This window comes from Patella vulgata, chromosome 3 (assembly GCF_932274485.2).
Source record: "Patella vulgata chromosome 3, xgPatVulg1.2, whole genome shotgun sequence".
Classification (NCBI taxonomy): Eukaryota; Metazoa; Mollusca; class Gastropoda; family Patellidae; genus Patella; species Patella vulgata.
Window position 1 is genome coordinate 40,943,213 of NC_065881.2, and position 21,053 is coordinate 40,964,265.

General features: G+C 34.6%; 1 protein-coding gene and 1 long non-coding RNA gene across 5 annotated transcripts in view; both read right to left on the reverse strand.

The window, feature by feature from the left end:
• Positions 1 to 21,053, reverse strand: part of LOC126814529 (protein mono-ADP-ribosyltransferase PARP14) — a 123,955-nt gene that overhangs the window by 35,820 nt on the left and 67,082 nt on the right. For 3 of the 4 annotated variants that reach the window (XM_050539727.2, XM_050539726.2, XM_056099580.1), the window contains 13 exons: positions 18,617 to 18,895; positions 16,031 to 16,510; positions 15,612 to 15,851; positions 14,853 to 15,089; positions 14,151 to 14,557; positions 9,931 to 11,209; positions 7,945 to 8,430; positions 6,121 to 6,185; positions 4,345 to 4,572; positions 3,193 to 3,408; positions 1,364 to 1,418; positions 931 to 1,107; positions 581 to 646 (listed from right to left, as the gene is read on the reverse strand). In XM_050539727.2, coding sequence (XP_050395684.2) covers positions 581 to 646; positions 931 to 1,107; positions 1,364 to 1,418; positions 3,193 to 3,408; positions 4,345 to 4,572; positions 6,121 to 6,185; positions 7,945 to 8,430; positions 9,931 to 11,209; positions 14,151 to 14,557; positions 14,853 to 15,089; positions 15,612 to 15,851; positions 16,031 to 16,510; positions 18,617 to 18,895 — 4,215 coding nt within the window. Of the gene's footprint in view, positions 1 to 580; positions 647 to 930; positions 1,108 to 1,363; positions 1,419 to 3,192; positions 3,409 to 4,344; positions 4,573 to 6,120; positions 6,186 to 7,944; positions 8,431 to 9,930; positions 11,210 to 11,246; positions 14,558 to 14,852; positions 15,090 to 15,611; positions 15,852 to 16,030; positions 16,511 to 18,616; positions 18,896 to 21,053 lie in introns of those variants that run through there. The other variant, XM_056099581.1, reaches the window with a different exon arrangement.
• Positions 1 to 21,053, reverse strand: part of LOC126814566 (uncharacterized) — a 114,037-nt gene that overhangs the window by 35,820 nt on the left and 57,164 nt on the right. The gene's annotated exons all lie outside the window — the stretch shown is intronic.

Genomic DNA, 21,053 nt, shown 5'->3' on the forward strand with positions numbered 1-21,053 from the left:
TAACAGCCTCAAACCCAAAATAAACAAAAGATACTGTGCGTATTAATACTCATAATCAATCTATGCACAAAGTTTCATTACTCAAAGACAACGTATGTCCTAAAGTATGGACAAATCAAATTGCTTATCTATGCTTAGCCTCACAATAAAATGAAATGGGATTTGTTGTCCTGCATTTCTGCACTGATTGGGCCAATGAAGACGAACATATACAGTGTCCTAAGTGGGAAATTTCAAGTCCAACTATCTGGGTTTGTTTTAGATACACGCCAATGTGTACACGTGACCTACGTTTTTCTTCCCATCCGGATGATTAAACACTGTTCTTGTCAAACCCACCGTCCTGCACCACTGACAAGAGGTTGCTTTCTCAACCAATACAGGGATTCAACCCGAAACCTCATAGTCAGCGACCCAGCATCTGACTCACTGAGCCACTGTGGCTCTTGCTCATCACCGAACACCTACGTCACTGAGCCAATGTGGCTTTTGCTCATCACTGAACACCTACGCCACAATTAGAATTCTTTTGCTGATAACCTTACAATATGGTAATATTCATATATAGTTCCAATTTTACCTTCTTTTTTATATTCTTGTTGTAGTTCGCTTCCACCCATTTTTAATATTGCAACTGATACTGCTCCTGAAATTATTATTATGTCTAGTGCACTCCTGTCAAAAAAGTATCCAGGGACAATGTAACATTGATCATCATTATGTACACTACATAAGTGTAGGTTCTTATATAATACATACAGTTACCAGACAAACACTTTGTGAAGAAGGTTTTAAAAAGATAGCCTTGCTCACACAGCAGCTTTGTTTCAACTGAAGCGATTCTCTTTCTTATATTATTATTTATTTTATATGTATAGAAATGTCATGTGTAAGAATTATGTCTTATCGGCAATTAGGACTTGATCTCACCTTTCGATAAATCTAAAGAACGGTTTGAACCATTAACAATGGCGTCAACTCCTACTTTAAGAATATCGCCCCGATTCACTTTAAGGAGGAGTTTACCAATATATACTCCCTGGCTTAAATCATTGCCTGATACTGTGACAGGACCGGTTAATGTCGTAAAACCTTCTGCTCCTTTAACTGAAAGTATAATGCACTTGTTAACATTTTGCATTAATCCCATTATTAAGTTTCTCGTTAGGTTATTTTTTCATCAGGGAAAGGGGGGGGGGGGTCTTTTAGTTTATTTTGGTTATTTTTTTTATTAGTTATCGTGTGACAGATGCCTAGACCCAAGCAGATTGTATTTAGCAAAGTCTTGTTTACTAAAATCTTCAGAGAGATCGTTCTTCTAAAGGAAAACAAGTGAGCATAAATATTAAATTTATGACCATACCACTCCTGTCTTTCACTCTGTGTTCTTCATTATTACTTAATAAATTTTCAAAGGCCTGAAAAGTCAATACATTTCATTAACATAATTTTGCCAAACAACAAATATATGCCAACCAAGGCAATAATTGCAAAATATAAATAGACGTTAGTTTCTAAATTTAGATATTTGTTCTTCTAATGACACAGCTCCTGCAGTTTAAAATAATTTTCTGACAGTACTCACAATATTGTTTTGAGCCACAACTGAAAACGTTTGGCATAAACACGTAAGCTTAAACACTTAATTCTTTAAAGTTCCGACTGTAACTGTGACCTCTAAAGTGTTAATTTGGTTTTGTAAGTCAAGAGGGTAACTCCAGGGGCAACTGTTCAAAATAATTACAAGTGAAATTTGAATCATCTTCATCATCTCATGAACATAAACACTAACATGCCTGAAGCATCTTAAGTCTAAACAGTTTTTTTTTAAACAAGCCAACAGTGCGGCTGATGTCCCCTGCCGAAATGGCAAAATAAATAGATGACACATATTAATTAATCACACATTTTTTTTTCAAAAGTATCGAGCAATCAAACTGATTAACAACTATACACTAAGTTTCATCACTCTCTATCAATCAAATTGTTTGTCGCTCTGCTTTTACCCTCAACAGAAAATGTTCATTATCAAACTTAGTTAAGGTATTGATGTAATAAAACTATACACCAAGTTCGCTCACTCTCACTTAATTAGAAAGTCATTGTGTCCCAAAACATCAACCAAACAAATTGCTTATCTCTGCTCACTCTAAGCAGAAATTCTCATCTTCGAATTCCATCAAAGCACTGACCTAATGAACACCCACGCCAAGTGTGAACATTCTAGTTCTATTAGAATGAGAGTTATTGTGTTCCAAAGTCTCGACCAATCAAACTGCTTATCGCTCTGCTTACCCTGAGCAGAAAATGCTCATTATCGAACTTAGTCAAGGTATTGATGTAATGAAACTATACACCAAGTTCCATCACTCTCACGTAAAGTTATCATGTCCCAAAGCATCAACCAATCAAATTGCTTATCTCTGCTTACCCTTAGCAGAAAATGATCATCTTCAAACTTCATTATGGCATTGACCTAATAAACACCTACACTAAGTTTGAACATTCTAGCTCAATTAGAATGAGAGTTATTGGTTCCAAAGTCTCGGCCAATCAAATTGCTCATCGCTCTGCTTATCCAGAGCAGAAAATGAAACTAAACACCAAGTTTCATTACTCTCACTTAATTAGAATTAAAGTTATCATGTTCCAATTTCCAACCAATCAAATTGCTTATCTCTGCTTACCCTAAGCAGAAAATGCTCATCTTCGACCTCCATCAAGGCATTGACCTAATAAACACCTACACCAAGTTTGAACATTCTAGCTCAATTAGAAAGAGAGTTATTGTGTCCCAAAAAGTGTGATCGATGGACGGACAGACAGACAGACAGACAACCCATTTTAATAGTCCCCTGCTTTCTTCGAAACTTAGCTCCTTTGGCTTATGCAATTAAACACTATGTAAAAATATCAAGTCAGTCAGATGTTAAAGTTAGTCTCTATATAGCATCCACAAGATTTTCTATGTGATTAAGGGCCATTAAGGACAGAAATTATAGGAAATCGTTGAAAATTAATTATGTCAATTTGATATGGGTCATCCACAAGCTTTTCGTTGCAGATCAATGGGATTCTTCTTCTCAACACTGTAAATCAACGTCAAATCAATGGGGGTGTATAAAATGCACAGCTTCAGAAACTGGGAAGTTATAAAAAATAATCAGATACTAAGTGCCTTGTTTTCCTTACCTTTATAGTTTGTAGATCTCTAGGATAAATGACTATAGTTATATTCTGAAGAGAGCCTCCATGTGATTTATAATCATTTATTGCCTTGTAAAATATCCTTGCTACAACATTGTGAGGAAAACGCAAGTTTCCGGTTCCAATAGCCGGGAAGGCAATTGATGTGTAGCCAGCTTTCTGTGCTCTTTCAAGACATTTGTGTATTAGTTTTTCCAATTCCTTTATATGGAAAGAATAAAAGCTATGCAATTCAAATTCTGCAATAATTCGTAAGTCTGTAAGACTTTTGCAAAACCTGCAATCAAAATCGATGTAGTCGGAAGATATTCTGATTCATAAAGTTTTCTATAAAACTAGATTAACTGGATGCGAATGAGTCAATCGCGTTTTGAGCTTTTCTTGTAAAATAGACCATATTCTTTAGTAAATCACACGCAAAACAGAATAATCCCCGATGGACAGTCATATGTGACGACAACTGGAGTCAATTAATTAGCTCTAATCAAAATAGATTACACAAATACAATGCATAAGGTTGACATCTTTGCCTTGTGTGTAAAAAACTTTTATAAATGAAAATAAATGAAGACGGGAATACGCCATACAGTGTACGCTATGATAAAAATAATAGTTTTGAATTCCAACTGTTAAGGTTTATTTTTCACACACAGCAATGTCTATAAGGGGACTCGTTTTTTTCTTACCATTCATATACATTGTCCCTTACCAGGCCCTCCGTCCTACACGACTAATAGTGGGAACCACACCGGAAATCCTGATGAACTTTCTTGGCAAACACCGGGACATCCAGGTTTGCAAGTCAACGTCTTACTCACTAACCACCATGGCTCCTCCAAACAGGTGAAGCAGTATTCATAGGCAGGTGTTATGTCACTGAAGTGTTAAAAACTTGACTATTGACTGATACACACCACTATTGGTTAGGTTTGTATTCAGTAGTGACCATATTAGAATTAGTCATGCTATTAATCAAGTTGTGGCATCTTTTACAGCTAGTTACGCATCTGCTAATTAATTAGGCTACTATCGTATACTTTCTAACCACTTTAGTTTAGGTTGATAATCACTTGTATGATTTAATGACAATAATTTTTATTAGTAAAAGGCCTAGGGTAGTAGATTATATAACTATACCTTTTCCTCGGAAATACCAGAATAGTGTCTCAGACACGTATGGTAAACTTGTCTGCACTGAAGGTTACCAGATCCAGTTTCAGCAATGTCTCCTTCTCCGATTCCATTTGGATATTTCTGATCACATTCTGTTTGAAGAATTGCACCACCTACTCTTAAAATGGATCCAGATACAGCACCCGCTTTAAGTTCCAGCTTTGACGATGTAGAATTCACAATAACATCAGCCTGCAATTATATAGTGTTTCCTATTGGTAGAAAATGGAAATATTTTGTCAGGGCTATTTTTAACTCATGTCTCTACGCTGAGGTAAACAAATTACGTTTTCAACTTCTTCGGGGTGGCTAAAATGAAATTCAATTAAATTTCATACAAGTACTTCAGAGCAAGTGACATTTCAGTGTGCTGAATTAATCTAATGTGGTTTTTTTTTTTTTGGGGGGGGGGGGGGGTCCGCACAGTCAGCCTCATTACTTATTTGGTTTTTGATTTTGTACTTAAGATTCATTCCATTAAAACATATTCCCAGGATTTGACAACCCATGTGGTTCTACTCCAGAAATAGTTTCGAAAAGTAAGGGCATAAGGTCTTTTTTGTGCAATTTTCACCAATTTACAACCAAATTCTAGTCTTTGTAAGCAGATCAGTATACAGACAAGGCGTGAGTTGATTGAGACATGTTAGGGTTTGTAATATACACTAAAAGCCATTAAAAACACAATGCCTAATTCGTGAAATATTTCTGGTAAACGTTTTCTTGGGCTTTCCTATCTTATGGCACATAGGTGAAACTTGTGATGGGTCTCTTTTTTTTGTGGAGTTCTGGGTTTGAATCCAATATCAGTTCTCGGTAATGAACTTTTTTCGTGCGAACGCAACACTTGTCTTTTTTCACGATTTTAAGCAGTCCCATGTCACACGTTTTGCACGTGCATTCCTGGTCAATTGATGCCACTTCCAAGGAAGTTGAAGATGGTATGAAAATTGAATCTGATAGCTTGGCAAATGAACAATTACTGAAAGATAAACAACTGCTTTTATGAAACTAGGTAATGATAATTTGGTGAAGCACTCTTTTAGAGATGAGTAAAACATTTCTTTTAAGGATACATAAAGTCGCATTCCACATGCTATGTTTCAAGAGGTAAGACAACATTTAAAAGAGATGTTAAAAGTTGGTACTGTCAGGAACCTAAGATCCTTTACTGCTAGAACCTCATCTTATTTAGTTTAAAAAATTTTTTTTAAGGTTTTGCGCCTAACAAGGACAGCTGTCTAGTCGTTCGGATGGCACAAAAAAACGAGGTCTCGTGTACCCATTGGCATTTATATAAAAAATCCATTGACAGTTGGAATTTGATATAAGAGTAGGCCATAGTGCCACTGTCCAGGCAAAATTTCCCTCATAGCACACTGTATGACGTATGCTCGTCTTCATTAGCCCAGTTCGGAGCAGAACAGTAGGACGTTAAACCCCATTTCATTTCATTTCCCGTGCATATTGCGATTAAGAATATTATTACAAAACCGTAGTTTAGACAATTGATTCAATTACATCTTTTTTTACTATCACAATTATACAGAGGTGTAAATGTGGAGACTTTTTAGTATGCTATCTTCATGAGGTATACAGTTATTAATTTTGTTTTCTTCTATTTTTTGCCCATCTAAAGTAGTAGGACTTACTCAGTGATTGAAATACAGAGTTAAATTGGGTTGCATTTATGATAATTTTGGTTAGTGACGGATATGGAATTAATTCTAAAACTCTCACCTTCACCTTTGCAATTTCGTTTTTAACAGTATGTAAGATTTGTTCTGTTGGTGGGCCGATTTGTTCTGAAAAGAAAATACAAACCTTTATTTAATATACTGAAGTACAGAAACATTAATGTTATAAGGTTTTTCTAGGGACCTTGTACAGTGGTGTCGTGCCCATTGGGGGCCTGGGCCCCCCCAAATTTTCAGGGAAATAAAAATATTTTTATTGATATTATTAAGACAGAAGACCTGTCCGTCTGTTTTAGTCATCACATGGTCTCCAGGAATTGTATAATTTGTCATTATCTGTGTTTAGTTTATTGCACTTTAGTTTAGATGTCATAAGGCCTCGCTCAACAGCGGCCTCGCTTCGTACACTCTATCATATCATTTCGATCTAAAATTTCCGGGAGTTAAGAGTTTGCTGTAGCTAGAAAATCTCTATTTATGATTGTATGTTGTATTTGATAAAATATCAATATACGGGTGTCAAAAATAAAGCTGAAAGTATTTTTTATCAAAATACAAATACATCTAAATACGTATTTGACCATAAATGGCATAACCCTGGCAGAGGTTGGGGTGGAGGAAGGAATGGGGTTTTGCATGAAGTTGTTCGAAATGTCCATTCAATAATTAAATCTAAGTTGAGATGAATAAAATATAATTCAATTTTCGAGTGATAAATTACAATTATCACTAAAAAAAAAACCGACCATTTTTCAATCATAACTTTATTGTCTCTAATCCATCGAAATGGCGTTTCCCGGCTTCTAATTTTAAAAAATTCCGGGAGAGGGACCCCCCTTGCATGTTCATGCCTACGGCATTCGATGTGGGGCGGCCCTGCCACCCACAAGCTCCGCGGCCAGTAAATTTAACTTACCATGAACACACTTGCAGAAAATTGGGCCCCCCCGAAAAAAAATTTTGCACGACGCCCCTGACCTTGTATTTTGTATGTTATATAACAGTTAACGTAGGATACAAGGACAGACGACGATATACGCCAACCAACAATTAAGTTGTCTGGCATTTTTTAAATGTACAAATATCGTTATTAATTTATAAAATGAAAACAAGCCAGTCTTTGTGTGGAGTCAAAACATACTATGGAAATCTACAAACCGATTTAATCTAATTTAAAATTAGTCAAGCTTCATAAACAAGATAGTAATGTTTTGGAAAATCAGTAGTTTTCTTCATGTCATGAACTTAAACATGGTGTATAAATTCAATTGGATGATAACATTAGCTTCTATAGCATCCACATAGTCTCTCCCACCTTTGGCGATTACATCTCCCACATCTCAAGCAATGAAACAGTCATCTTTCTAGACCCCGATCAATCATGCAAAATTATTATTCTGTTTATAAACTTATACCACCAACCTTACAAACGTTGCCTTGCACCCGCCGATTGCACTATTCACACTTTGTAACATTGGGCTACTGCTTTAGTACAAATTGTATTTGCAAGATACGCCCCCATTTTCCAAGAGATGAACAGAGAAAAAGGAAATCAATAGGGCTCATCCTTTCATTATCCCAATGCTTCACATCGAATTTGAAGAAAATGAATCATTAAAACTTTGGCATCTATCACATTGTTGACCGATGGATGGACAGACGGACAAACAGAGAATGATGAAAATCATTCCAATTTGTGGAAAAGATCTTGAATTCTCGACTAGCCTGTAGCACATTTACAACTTGTCAGTAACTGGCAGTTATTACTTCTAATAATCGCCAAACAGGAACCAATAATTCTTAAATTAACAGACAATCAGTAATAGTATATTACAATAATAACATGTTATAGTCGTGATATTCTTACTTTGGGTGCTACTTCTTGGTTGACTGCTGTGTGCCACATGTCTTGCTTGTCTTTCATTGGAAGATATTTGTCTAAAAACTGGATTTTCTTGAAGATTTGCGATGATGTGTTCAAGAGGTTTTTGTTGTTTGTCAATAAGATAAATGGTATGAATTGGTGAATTGGGTACTCGTTCAAAGTGATGACCAATAGCATTTATTATAGCAACTGAAGCTTGATCAAAAGGAAACTCAGATAGCCCTGTACCTATTGCTGGCATTGCCACAGAAGTATAAGCATTGGTCATAGCCATCTCAAGCACTCTTAAAATGGTATCCTTCAAAACATTAACCTCGTCTGACTTTCCATCATGCCACTTGGGTCCAACAGTGTGAATAATCCGTTTACATGAAAGATTCCCTGGGTTAGACATTATACATTCGCCATCTGATAGGCTACCATGAGAACGGACATATTTCTGACACTCTATTTGAATAATGTTGCCACCTTGAACAAAAAGAAAAAAAATTCATAATGTTCATATAAATAAAATTACATGTATGAAACATAAGTATTTCTGTCTTTTAGAAGATGCACATTTGTTACATCCCATTTCCTGTATTATGAATATATTTCTTAAAACAATAGTTTACTATACTATACACATGTAATCTATTTAAATAATGGTTTAATGTATATGCATTGTAGGTAAATGGAATCCAGGCTACCTTTTACAATAATAGTTTTCGATTATATCAATGTTACAGGGCTAGAAATTCACATAAATCTCTGAATCTAATTCACGCAAGGATTCTCGCAAGAGCTTACGCTATGAATCTATAAGGATTCGTGTAAAATTTTTCTTAAAAATCTCGGAGAATTGTCGAGTCAAACTGTTGAATGTCAGTCCGGGTGTATTTTGTGGGTTTTAGCCGACTGATGTTTAATCTAGCCGATTGGTAAAACAATGAATCGGCCACATGGTATAATAAATCAATCTACTTTTGGCTAATATTACAACGCATTAGTTATTACTTGTTAATAAAGAAGTGTCGGCTATAACAACAGTCATACCATAGTGAGAATCCCCCATATGTGGTTCATAATCCGAGTAATTAGCACATTTAACGGTGATTTGGATAATCCGGTAACAAAACAAGCTTGCTGATAATTCATAATAGGTTCAGTAAAATACGCCACGTGGTGAAAGAAGACAATCTCGGCATGGTTTGCGAATCGTGCATCTTCCACGCTCCATTCGTGTGAATTCCAGGCACTGGCAGATATTAAAATAATAACTGGATCATAATTTGATGGATTCACTGACCAGTTGTAAGGTAAATTTAAATTTTCATTGAATATAATCCATGGATAGAACACCGATTACACAGAGAGAGAAACAGTGGATATTTTCCCAACAGAATTGCGTATGCCGAATTCCAATGACACGTGACATATCGGTTGTAATTAGGTCCATAAACCAGTTCTAAAAAGCGTTTACCTTTATGATTTTTTATTTTATATACATACTGACAGAGACTTAATTTTAAAAATATTATTGAAGGCTATATCATAGTCGTACAGAATTTTATTTTATAGCAATTTCAGTTATGGTTGTCACATGATCATTGTGCCGTTTGCCTATCATCGACGAATGAATAAAAACTTTTGCATGTTACATGACTAGTTACGTGATGGACAAAAGACTACAAATTGTGCTATGAAGAAATGCCATGGTGCTGTATCAGCTTATTTTGACTACGGCATTTTCTGGATATTCCTTTGACACAATTTAAGTGTTTACCTACCAAAAACTCCATCTGATTGGGTTCTTTTTATCACTGTTGTTGTATTTTGGTGTTTTAGATTAACACAATAAATACAATCTTGTTTTTTAGACAGTATTATTAATTAAAATTCAGAGGATTCGCGCAGATTCCATATATGAGAATCCTCTTAGATTCTCGCAAAAAGTGACGAATTTCTAGCCCTGTGTCATCTATTTACCTTTTCGAACAATAGCATCTGCAAGCCCGCCACTGTGATTCAATGTTTTATCGGAAGGATTTACTATGACATCGACCTTCGAATCTGTAATATCACCGTTTATAACATGGATTTTCGTTTTCCTCAACTGGAAGATGGTGTTGATGTCAACTGCCTCATCTGAATTTTTAATCAAACATTTGAACTTTTTCTGTGTTGTAGTTATGGCCTCTCTGCCTTTATCAGATCTGTAGAATTTTAATTCACTCGGCTTGGTTACAGTTTTGTCCTTGCATTTAATCTTTGACATGAAGCTACTTAGTGTCTCACTTCCTCTTTCTACAGCTTCTTGCGGCCCTTCTATTCTAATACCTATTAGTTGTGACATTTTAACATCAATTTTATCAGCTCTCAAATCTGACATTAGCTTATCTACATCACTTTTTAAATTGCCATTCATTAAGTCAAATTGTCCTTTAGAGCAATTCAAAGTTTCTACGCACCGTACATTTTCTTTGATGAAATCAGAAACAGGGTCCTCAATTAGCTTGAATACCTCAGAGATGGAAGTTAATGATATATACTTGTTATCGATGACATTAACTTTCACTAGGTTTGGGTATTGAGCTTCAATATTTTTGATAAGATCATTCCACGCTGATCCAGCAAGTAGATCTGATATCTTTGAGTCAACATCAATAAGTTTATTGACACAGACAGTATTAAGCAGACCTGTTATTCTTTTTAAGTTTTCATCATTTTCAGCAAAGACAATCACTGAGGTATTGTTTCCGTTTCCTTCCCAAACCACTCTTTTGTGTTCCTGTGTTTTGAGTTGGTTCATTATGTGGTCACGAACATCTTGTTTCAATAATAGTTCTACAATCGGGTTTGCTAAGCCTGTTAATTCAGTAACTTTCAGATTTTGCCAGAATTCATGTATAGTGGCTTTTGCTGACATTATTTCAGACATTATGCCTTTGAATACAATCTTCTTTTCAGCCGGTTTTAGTGTAAAATTTAAAAGTTCATGTTTTCCTTTGATGCGATCAATAACCCCAAAGGTCTCAAGGGTAGAGGAGGGATATTCAAGTTCCATAGGTTGTGTGCATTCCTCTTGCTGTCTTTTCAATTCTTCTTCAATTCTGTGTATAGTATTTTGAACAGTGGATGTCAATTCTTTGAACTGAGGTGCATCTTGGCCAACCACGATAATAGATGAAACTGAATCTGATTCTTTCATGATAATGACATCATCCTTATTTGAAATCTTTGTTTCTTTTGACACTAATTCCAAAACCTGGGGGAAAAAAGAAAATAAAGATGATAATATGCATTTTATTTCCTTTACAAATCATATTGCAATTATTGTTCACTGGGATTGTTTAAGGCTTTCTTAATCTGAATGCATCTAAATTGAGGCTTTCACTTGAAATTTTTGTATCATTATCCCGCTTTTTCTATATATTTTAAAATTTCTAACACATTAAAACCATAAAACTAATTGAATTTATTGTGCTTTAAGGTTAAATTCTAATTCATGGCAATCAAATGTGACCCCCCATGGCATACTGAGTCGCAATGAGGATATTGTTATTGTTCAATTTGATGTATAGTTTGTTTGAATTAAGCAAAAATTGACTGAGCTGTGTCCATTTGACGCTACTCAACTCATAAAAGTAAGTTTTGAGAAAAAGCAAGTCAAAGATTTGGTACGTTCCAAAACAAAATCCCATAGCAACCAGGCCATTTATTTGCTGTTTTGTTGTTGAATATATCTTTCCATGGGTTTTCAGGGGTGCTGAAGATGAAAACCGTAGAAAAAATCTGATCCAACGATTTCCGCCAATTATTTGCTATTTTGTCGTTTAATATTTTTTTATTTAGGCTTTCAAGGGTGCTGACGACGAAAATCGTAGTAAATGTACTATTTTCATAACGAAACATCCACAACACATGCGGCATATTCACATGATAGTGTTATATTGAAGAACAATCTATACATTAGTAGTCTGTTTTGTATATTATAACTTAGGTGATTCTAATCAATTAATTAGCACATTCGTGCCAGCTAGTGGTCAGGAGATTAAGATTGTTGATTAGATAATCATCAAGCAAGCTGCCACAGCTTTACGCGTGTTCATTTAACACGTGAATTGAAGTAAGATTTTGCATGTACGATTGGTCTATTATTATTTTCAGGTACCGTAACGTTATCAAAATATGAGTCCCTATAGAAATGTCAATTTCATAGTCAAGAAATGCTTACGTTCTCTTTCGTGCATTTTGGCTTTGATGTAATTAAACAATGGAATACTCGAGAATCGTCGCATTTTGGCTTGTTGGCCATTCTCATTTTTTCGACCCATGGTGATAAAGCAATTTTAAACAATAATATGTAGCACCATGGGCCTTTCTGTCAGATGTGGAGAGCGGACATTGTCAAACTGGTCGCCACATCCTACGTATGACCCATGCATCTTTTCTTACTACATATCTTAGTAGCCTTGTGTTCGTCTAGAATTTGTCTCTAGCTGTCAATGCTTCCCTTTCACGTAGTTTATTTTCTATTCTTACTGTTTTCTTAAGACGTTTGTCTTCCCAGAAATAACAATGCAACAGTTCGTTTTTACATTTTATATATCATAGCTGGACACATAGATACAAGCATAGTATGATTGTTTTGTAGCTTGGGTTTTGACGTTCAATTATCCAATTGGTCAAATATGATGTAAATTATCAAAGAGATTGGTCAATTTAGGCTAATGAAGTCGAAACCCACCCTTATATGGAAAATGGAAATATACCGAAGAAACTTCCTACAAGATATATGCTATCAACCTAGAATTGAATGTTTAGCACATTATGACTCTTTTTTTATATAACAATATTTCATTCATTCACTAAGTTGATTTAAGTACATACAACATATATGTGAATCTAATAACTTGCCAAAGATATTAATATGGAAAATGGAAATATACCGAAGAAACTTCCCACAAGATATATGTTATCAACTAGAATTGAATGTTTAGCACATTATGACTCTTTTTTTATGTAACAATATTTCATTCATTCACTAAGTTGATTTAAGTACATACCACATATATGTGAATCTAATAACTTGCCAAAGATATTAATTAATACAATATAATGCCATCATTTTTCTCTATTCCTTGTCTATAAATTTGAAAACAATGTCGCAACGACAATATTTCTACAAATATCCAAGATGCATTTCTTACTTTGCATGCTGTATAAAGAAGCGACAGTAAACGGAATTCAGCTATCAATATAATTCTCCTTGAAAAAAAAATTATTGGCCATTTTGTTTATTTTCATTTAAGGCCTATTAATTATTTTTTTAAAGATGATATGAGATATCAAATAATCACCGCTTGGATTAATTATTCGGAGTAAATAATAAGTTGTCGACTGCTTTATCATTGATCCGTGACAGTTGATTAGTTTTACTCAATGACTTACACCCGCTTGTCGATTAATTTACATAATCAGCCACATGGTTTTGATTAACACTCAATGGCAATCTACATGTATATACGATCAGAATTAATTTTTTTCTGCCACTTACCAGAGTGAACCGCATGTAGGTACCCAAAAACATTATTGCCAAAACCAAATATTTATCGCCCGCTCAAGCCAGCCATGTAACCATAATGCTTTGTATGCGGTGTCTGGGCCAATCAGCAAACAAGTTGTGTAGACAGCATAGCAACAAGCAGAGTTTGTTTATATTTTTTAGGGGTTTTAAAACTTGATTGTATCCATTCAAAATCAATTCATCGACAATATTTTGATCATATCTGTAAACTAGAGATTCTCCGCTTTACAACGATGCCAATTATTATGCAAGAGGAATGACCGGTCATCTCGTTGCGAGCGAAGAAAAATAACTAATTTCGCAAAGAATTTTAAGAAATAGGACAGATTTAAGAATACGGTACTCTTACAAAACGTTCAAATAAAGGTGTTCTAAAATCTTTTATTGCTATTTTGATCTTTTGTGTCGATAGATATTATATTTATAGACTCATTTTTGTGAAAATCTCAATTTCGATCAAAATCAATATTTTCACTTATTTTGTCTCCAGTCCAAAATTAAATTTTGTGCATTCTGACTCATTTTGATATACATGGACAAATGTACATGTTAAATCGCTAGTCGGTCATTTACACTTCCAGTAGGTCAGGACTGTCACATATGACTGAAACGATATTACCTTAGGATTTGCTATAGGTATTACTTTTAGTTGGATACCATCAAGAAATTTTCTAAAATTTATCTCACATAATGTTGTCCAAATTTTAGTTAACTTTCTGGCATCTTTCATATCCTTGGTAACAGTACAAGACAGTTGAACATCCCTTGGTTTATCTTTATTCCATTCTACAAGAATATTGTATTCTGCCAACTTGTCACAAAGTTGTTGCTTATTGGTTTTAGATTGATAAATGAACAATACTTTATGCGAGTCAGGACCAGTTAGAGTGACGTTTACTGGAGTTGGTAAAATAAAGACATCAGGATCTTTAATACCACCAGATTTTCCCAAACACTTCTGATAAACTTCTACCTCTAGTTCATTTTCCTTGTCCTCACGAGACTTTGCCAAAACTTTTTTTAAATCTACCAATATATATAAAGTATAATTTCATTAATAACAAAGTAATACAGGTAAGTGTTATTTCGCTGCCTCTGTTAGGTTTATCTCGAGCAACGTTCAAGACAATTGATAGAGCAATACGATCGGGAGGGAGACAACACTGACCAGTTTTAATTTCTTTTTATAAAAAAAACTTTTAGTGGACGTCCTGGAGAAACAAAAAAAAATAAATAAATAAAACAATTGGCCAAGCAACTCAAACAATATGATCTATCATCAAAAAAGCTTGTAATTCACTTATTACAAAAGTATAGTTACCATCGTAGGTTTCAAAATGGACCAATGCAAAGTTATCTATATCGTTCATTTCAATTCGACTAATATTAGCTTCATAGCTTTCGAAACAATTAGTCAAATCATCTTCATCTAGTTTAACTCCATGTTGTTTAACTTTAGCTGTTTTACTGGTATTAATGGTTGATATATGAAGTTGCTTTCCATCAAGATAATTTAATGGGCCTTTCAACATGTCCACTTTGCAGAGAATTTCATCAACTAGATAGGAAGTAGAAAGAGATTTTATTAAATCTTATGCACAAAAAAAATCCCTTTAAATGTATATGTATTTGTGGAAAACAGATCTGCAAAAGTATAACATGGCAAAGATTTTATCGGAATACAAGGTAATTTTTCTATATAGCAGTATTTATAACAAATCAATCAAATCAAAGAATTAATTTCATCTTTCTGGATCATCTCCAGTTTTAAAGGAATGGTTCTAAAAAGCTATTTCCCAAATTAAGAACGAAAACATTTCTTGGTCTAGGCAATAATCAAGTCGTAATACTTCATAATGTTTGTTTTACATTACACCAAAGGCTGCATGCACCACTTTATTCCTTTGTATAATTTTGGTTTAGCTAAATTCTAATAGGCCATTATATTACTGCTCAAAGTATTATTATTTTTTTACAAATAACATAAACCAAGACTTACAGATGCTCAAAGAAAAGGTGTGGATTAATAAATAATTTATCATTGTGACATTTGATAGTTAAAACTCTTTAAACAACCCACCTGTAACTTCATTCTCGTCAAAACTTATCATCGCCTTGTCAGCTTCATCATTATAGACTATATTCAATATCTCAATTTCAAATTTCCCTTCCAGAAAATTCTGTAGCATTTCTTTATTTGTTTCCTGACTAATATTAGTAACCAGTAATCTGTTATTCAGTTGGGGTGGTGGAGTATAAAGTTTAACATTTACTTTATAGTTACCAACTTGATGAGTTCTACTGCATACGTTTTCAGCATCTTAAATTATAATAATGCATATTTGTGTTATTGGGTCATATGTTTTGACTACATGATAAAAATAAGTGACAATTGTAGTATTATATTTGCAAGATACCCTTTTAATATACATGTATTAATTTTTGGAAGCTTATGAGACAAAAGAAATTCAACATCGTACTCCCTAAAGCTTTTGTTACCTTTTTTCGACGCAAGTGTTACATAAACACAATTGTCATCTGAATCAAATTTAATATCTTTAGGTGCAGCACCAAATTTTCTCTTGTTTTTTATATACACTGTCAATTTTTGTTCAGATACCGATGCGCCATATCCACTTATTTGAACACAAACACATTTATCACAGTGTTGATCTTCAGCATCTGGGATATCCACACACTCATCCTCACTTTTAATTTTACTTGATGCTCCATTTTCTTGTTTTGTATTAGATAAATTAACATCTTCAGATTTAAGATTAGAAGCCATGACACACTGTTCAATATTAGATGATGCATCTTCTTTTCTCAACTTTGTCTTATTCGTATCAACACCCTCTTTTAAATTTGATTCTTGACAATTTCCAAGGTCTGTGACTGATGATTTCTGAGTCTTGTAGATTTCAACCAATAACGGGCAATTGTCTACAGTGTGGCTTGTATTACAAACCGTGTCTATATCTAAAAAAAATAATAACATAAAAGCTTCTGCATCAATACATGACTAATTCAATAAGCCAAAAGTAAGGCTGATTTCACCCGCCAAAATCGCAAAATAAATAGATGACACATATTAATTAATCGCATATTTATTTTTTTCAAAATATCGGGCAATCAAACTGATTATCAACTATACACTAAGTTTCATCACTCCCTATCAGATTGAACCAAAGTTATCTTGCCCCAAAGCATCGACGAATGAAATTGCTTAGTTCTGCTTAGCTTTTGCTCGAAATGCTAATTATTGAACTCAGTCAAGACATTCACCTAATGAACATCTACATCAAGTTTAAACATTCTACCACAATTAAAAGCAGAGTTGTTATGTTTCAAAGTCTTGACCAATTAAATTGCTTATCACTCTACTTACCCCAAGCAGAAAATTCTCATCTTCAAACTTCATCAAGGAATTCACCTAATAAACATGTACGCCAAGTGTGAACATTCTAGCTCATTTAGAATAAGAATTATTGTGTTCCAAAGTCTTGACCAATCAAACTGCTCATTATCGAACTTATTCAAGATATTGATGTAATAAAACTATACACCAAGTTTCATCACTCTCACATAACCAGAACTAAAGTTATCGTTCCCCAAATTGCTTATCTATGCTTACCCTAAGCAAAAAATGCTCATCATCCAACTACATCAAGGCATTGACATAATAAACTCCTACACCAAGTTTGAACATTCTAGCACAATTAGAAGGACAGCTATTGTGTTCCAAAGTATCGGCCAATCAAATTGCTTATCGCTCTGCTTACCCAGAACAGAAAATGCTCATTTTCGAACTTAGTCACGGTATTGATGTAAAGAAACTATACACCAAGTTTCATTACCCTCACTTAATTAGAACTAAAGTAATTGTATCAAATTGCTTATCTATGCTTACCCTAAGCAGAAAATGCTCATCTTCGAACTCCATCAAGGCATTGACATAATAAAGACCTAAACCAAGTTTGAACATTCTAGCTCAATTAGAAAGAGAGTTATTTTGTTCCAAAGTATCGGCCAATCAAATTGCTTATCGCTCTGCTTACCCTGAGCAGAAAATGCTCATTATTGAACTTAGTCAAGGTATTGATGTAAAGAAACTATACACCAAGTTTCATCACTCTCACTTAATTAGAACTAAAGTTATTGTGTCCCAAAGCATCAACCAATCAAATTGCTTATCTCTGCTTACCCTAAGCAGAAAATGCTCATCTTCGAACTCCATCAAGGTATTGACATAATAAAGACCTACACCAAGTTTGAACATTCTGTGATGGACAGTCAGACAGATGGACGAACCCATTTTAATAGTCCCCTGCTTTCTTCGAAAGGCGGGGGGCAACAAGCGGTTGCCATGCAAGATATGCTCACATTTTGCAAGAGATGGACAGTAAACAAGCTAAAAGAAAAAGTGATTTTTCGTACAATCCAGGAAGTTATGGTCCAATATGCGCTAAAATCAAAAGGAATTGAAATCTCTGGGTTATAAACATAGATTTCAAGTTTCATCAAAATCGGATCAAAATTGTGACCTCTAGAGTGTCCACAAGCTAAAAATTGTTTTTTCGTACAATCAGGGGCCATAATCCATGAAGTTTTGATCCAATACATGCTAATATCGAAAGGAATCAGGATCTTTAAGAGATAACCCTATATTTCAAGTTTCGTTAAAATCAGATAAAAATTGTGAGCTGTAGAGTGTCCACAAATAAATTGTGGACAGACATCCAGACATACGTCCGGACAGATGATCGGACAGGGGCTACAACAATATATGTCCACATGATACATGATATAAAAATAAATTTACTATAAGTCATTAAATAATAGGTTGACAAACAATAATGTCTGAAAGATGAAGAAATACCACTGCTGGTTTGTTTTACTAAAACATTTATACATTGATATATAAATAAATATTTAACCTGACTATTACCAAGGTAGTAAACAGTGGGGGTGGTCAAGATGACAAAGAAAAGAGCAATTTGGGCTCAAATTAATATACATTGGTTTTCTTTGTCCTCATTTTAAAAATCATAAAACAAAAAAGCAATATTTCTAAATGTAAATTACCTTCTTTAGTGGATAAACTAACGTAAATACACATTTCTTCTCGGACCGTTTCAATGCTATCAACAGCTACGCCAAATTTATCTTTATTCCTTATGTACTTCTTTAGTTTTTTTAAGTTTGTACAACCACTGACTTTAATACACGGTTTGGCATCGTCATCATCATTGTCCGAATCTGAACTACATACACCTTTATCGGAATAGTTTGACTGGTCTAATAATTCTACTTTCAAGTAACAATCATCTAAGTTGTGATCTCTAGTGCAGACCTGGTTCACGTCTGAAATATATATTATAGATTATATACGGTTCTGAATTGTATCAAATCCTACAATTTTGCAGATACTATTGTCATGTGGATAAAATTTGCATATTTTTGCATATACTATTGTCACATATTATTGTCACAAACTATTTGCATACCATATTGTTTCTGCAATGTGATTAAAACACAGATCCTATTTTGTTCCGTTTTTTATAGTTCAAAATTTTGTTTTACTTGTCTTTACTACACTAGGATCTGGAAGAGTTGTTATCATTGACGTGTTGTGGATGATGTGAGTAATTAGCCAATGAAACGGTCTGTTACAGCAAGCTTTTGACGTGATGTGTACGGAACTGTGGGTAATCCACTAGAAACAACAATGCTGATTGGTTAATCAAGTGTCTTACGTCATAGGGTCAAAAGTTGCTCGTATGACCTTTGATGCAACCTCCCAAAACAACTGGACAGATCTTCATGTAGTCGTCGAAAGTATAAACCAGCGGCTGCCAGGCAGGATACGCCCACATTTTCGAGAGATGGATAGAGGGTCCACAAGCAAAAAACGCGATTTTTCGTACAATCAGGGGCCATAATTCAGGAAGTTACGGTCCAATATGCGTGAATATCGAAAGGAACCGAGATCTTTGGGTTATAAAATTACATTTTAAGTTTCAACAAAATCGGATAAAAATTGTGACCTCTATAGGGTCCACAACCTTGATATACCATATTTTTACGCTATTTGAGAACGAAGGACGGCCATTTTGTCTGTCAGTTTTGGGCCGATTTTCACCAAATTCGAACTCAGCCGTCTTTAGGGTGTAACGGTGATATAATAATACGTTTTTTTAAATCGGATAAAAATTATGACCTCTATAGGGTCCACAAGTTAAAAACGTGATTTTTCGTACAATCAAGGGCCATAATTCAGGAAGTTACAGTCCGATATGAGCGAATATCGAAAGGAACCAAGATCTTTGTGTTATAAACTTACATTTCAAGTTTCAACAAAATCGGTTAAAAATTGTGACCTCTATAGGGTCCACAAGCTAAAAACGTGATTTTTCGTACAAACAGGGGCCATAATCCATGAAGATTTGATCAGATACATGCCAATATCAAAAGCAGCAGAGATCTTTTGGGGATAAACCTATATTTAAAGTTTCGTCAAAATCGGATAAGAATTGTGACCTGTAGATAGTCCACAAACAATTGTGGACGACGATTGGACGTCCGGACGGACAGGGGCGACGACAATATACGTCCACATGAAAAAGCTGGCGTATAAAAACGAAACGCAATATGGATCTGTATTTTAATCAGATTGATTGTTTTCGCAAACAATGACCAAAACAATTTACAGAGATTTGTCATAGATTTTAATGAATTATAGTTGGGACATCGAACAAAACAACTTTACGGTAAAAGCATATTTACCATTGTGGGACTGATATTCCCATTGGAGAATAAACGTTCACGATGTTGTAGTTTGTAAGGGGGTTCTATATCGCTAAATGACCCATCGAGCCTTAAATGTTAATCGGAACATTGGTTGCCAGCCAGGTAAACAAGCCCAAACAAAATGTGTGATATCGTAAAAGATACCCAAGCAAAGCCTGGAACACGCCCACACAACAGCTTTGTCTTTACAGCAGCTTATCCCAAAGGAAAGCTTGGATTTTGAGCAAATTTGATAAGGATCTGGAATCCTTGAAAAAAATTAAATCTCTAGATACAGGGTTCATCCACTTAAGATCGCATTGCTGCAAACCAAATTTGATAAAAATCTGTTAAAACCTATAGCCTCTATCATGTTCACATAGTCTTCTTCAAAGGGGTGATAATTCAGGAACTGAAGACTGTGGATTATGAATATCTATAGGGATCGATAACCCTAAAGCTTCAAGCCAAATATGAAAAAGATTCATTTCAAACTATAGCATCTATCGCATTCACAAGGTTTTCTGGAGAAAGGGGCATAACTCTGGAACGGAAAGTCACAAAACACTCAATATACTACTCATATGATCCCAATGCTTTACACCAAATTTTAGAAAAATCTGTTAACAAGCGGTTGCCATGCACAATACACCCACGAAAAACGCAATTGAAACCGAGGTCTTACAGATATAAACATATATTTTAAGTTTCAACAAAATCGGATAGGGGATAG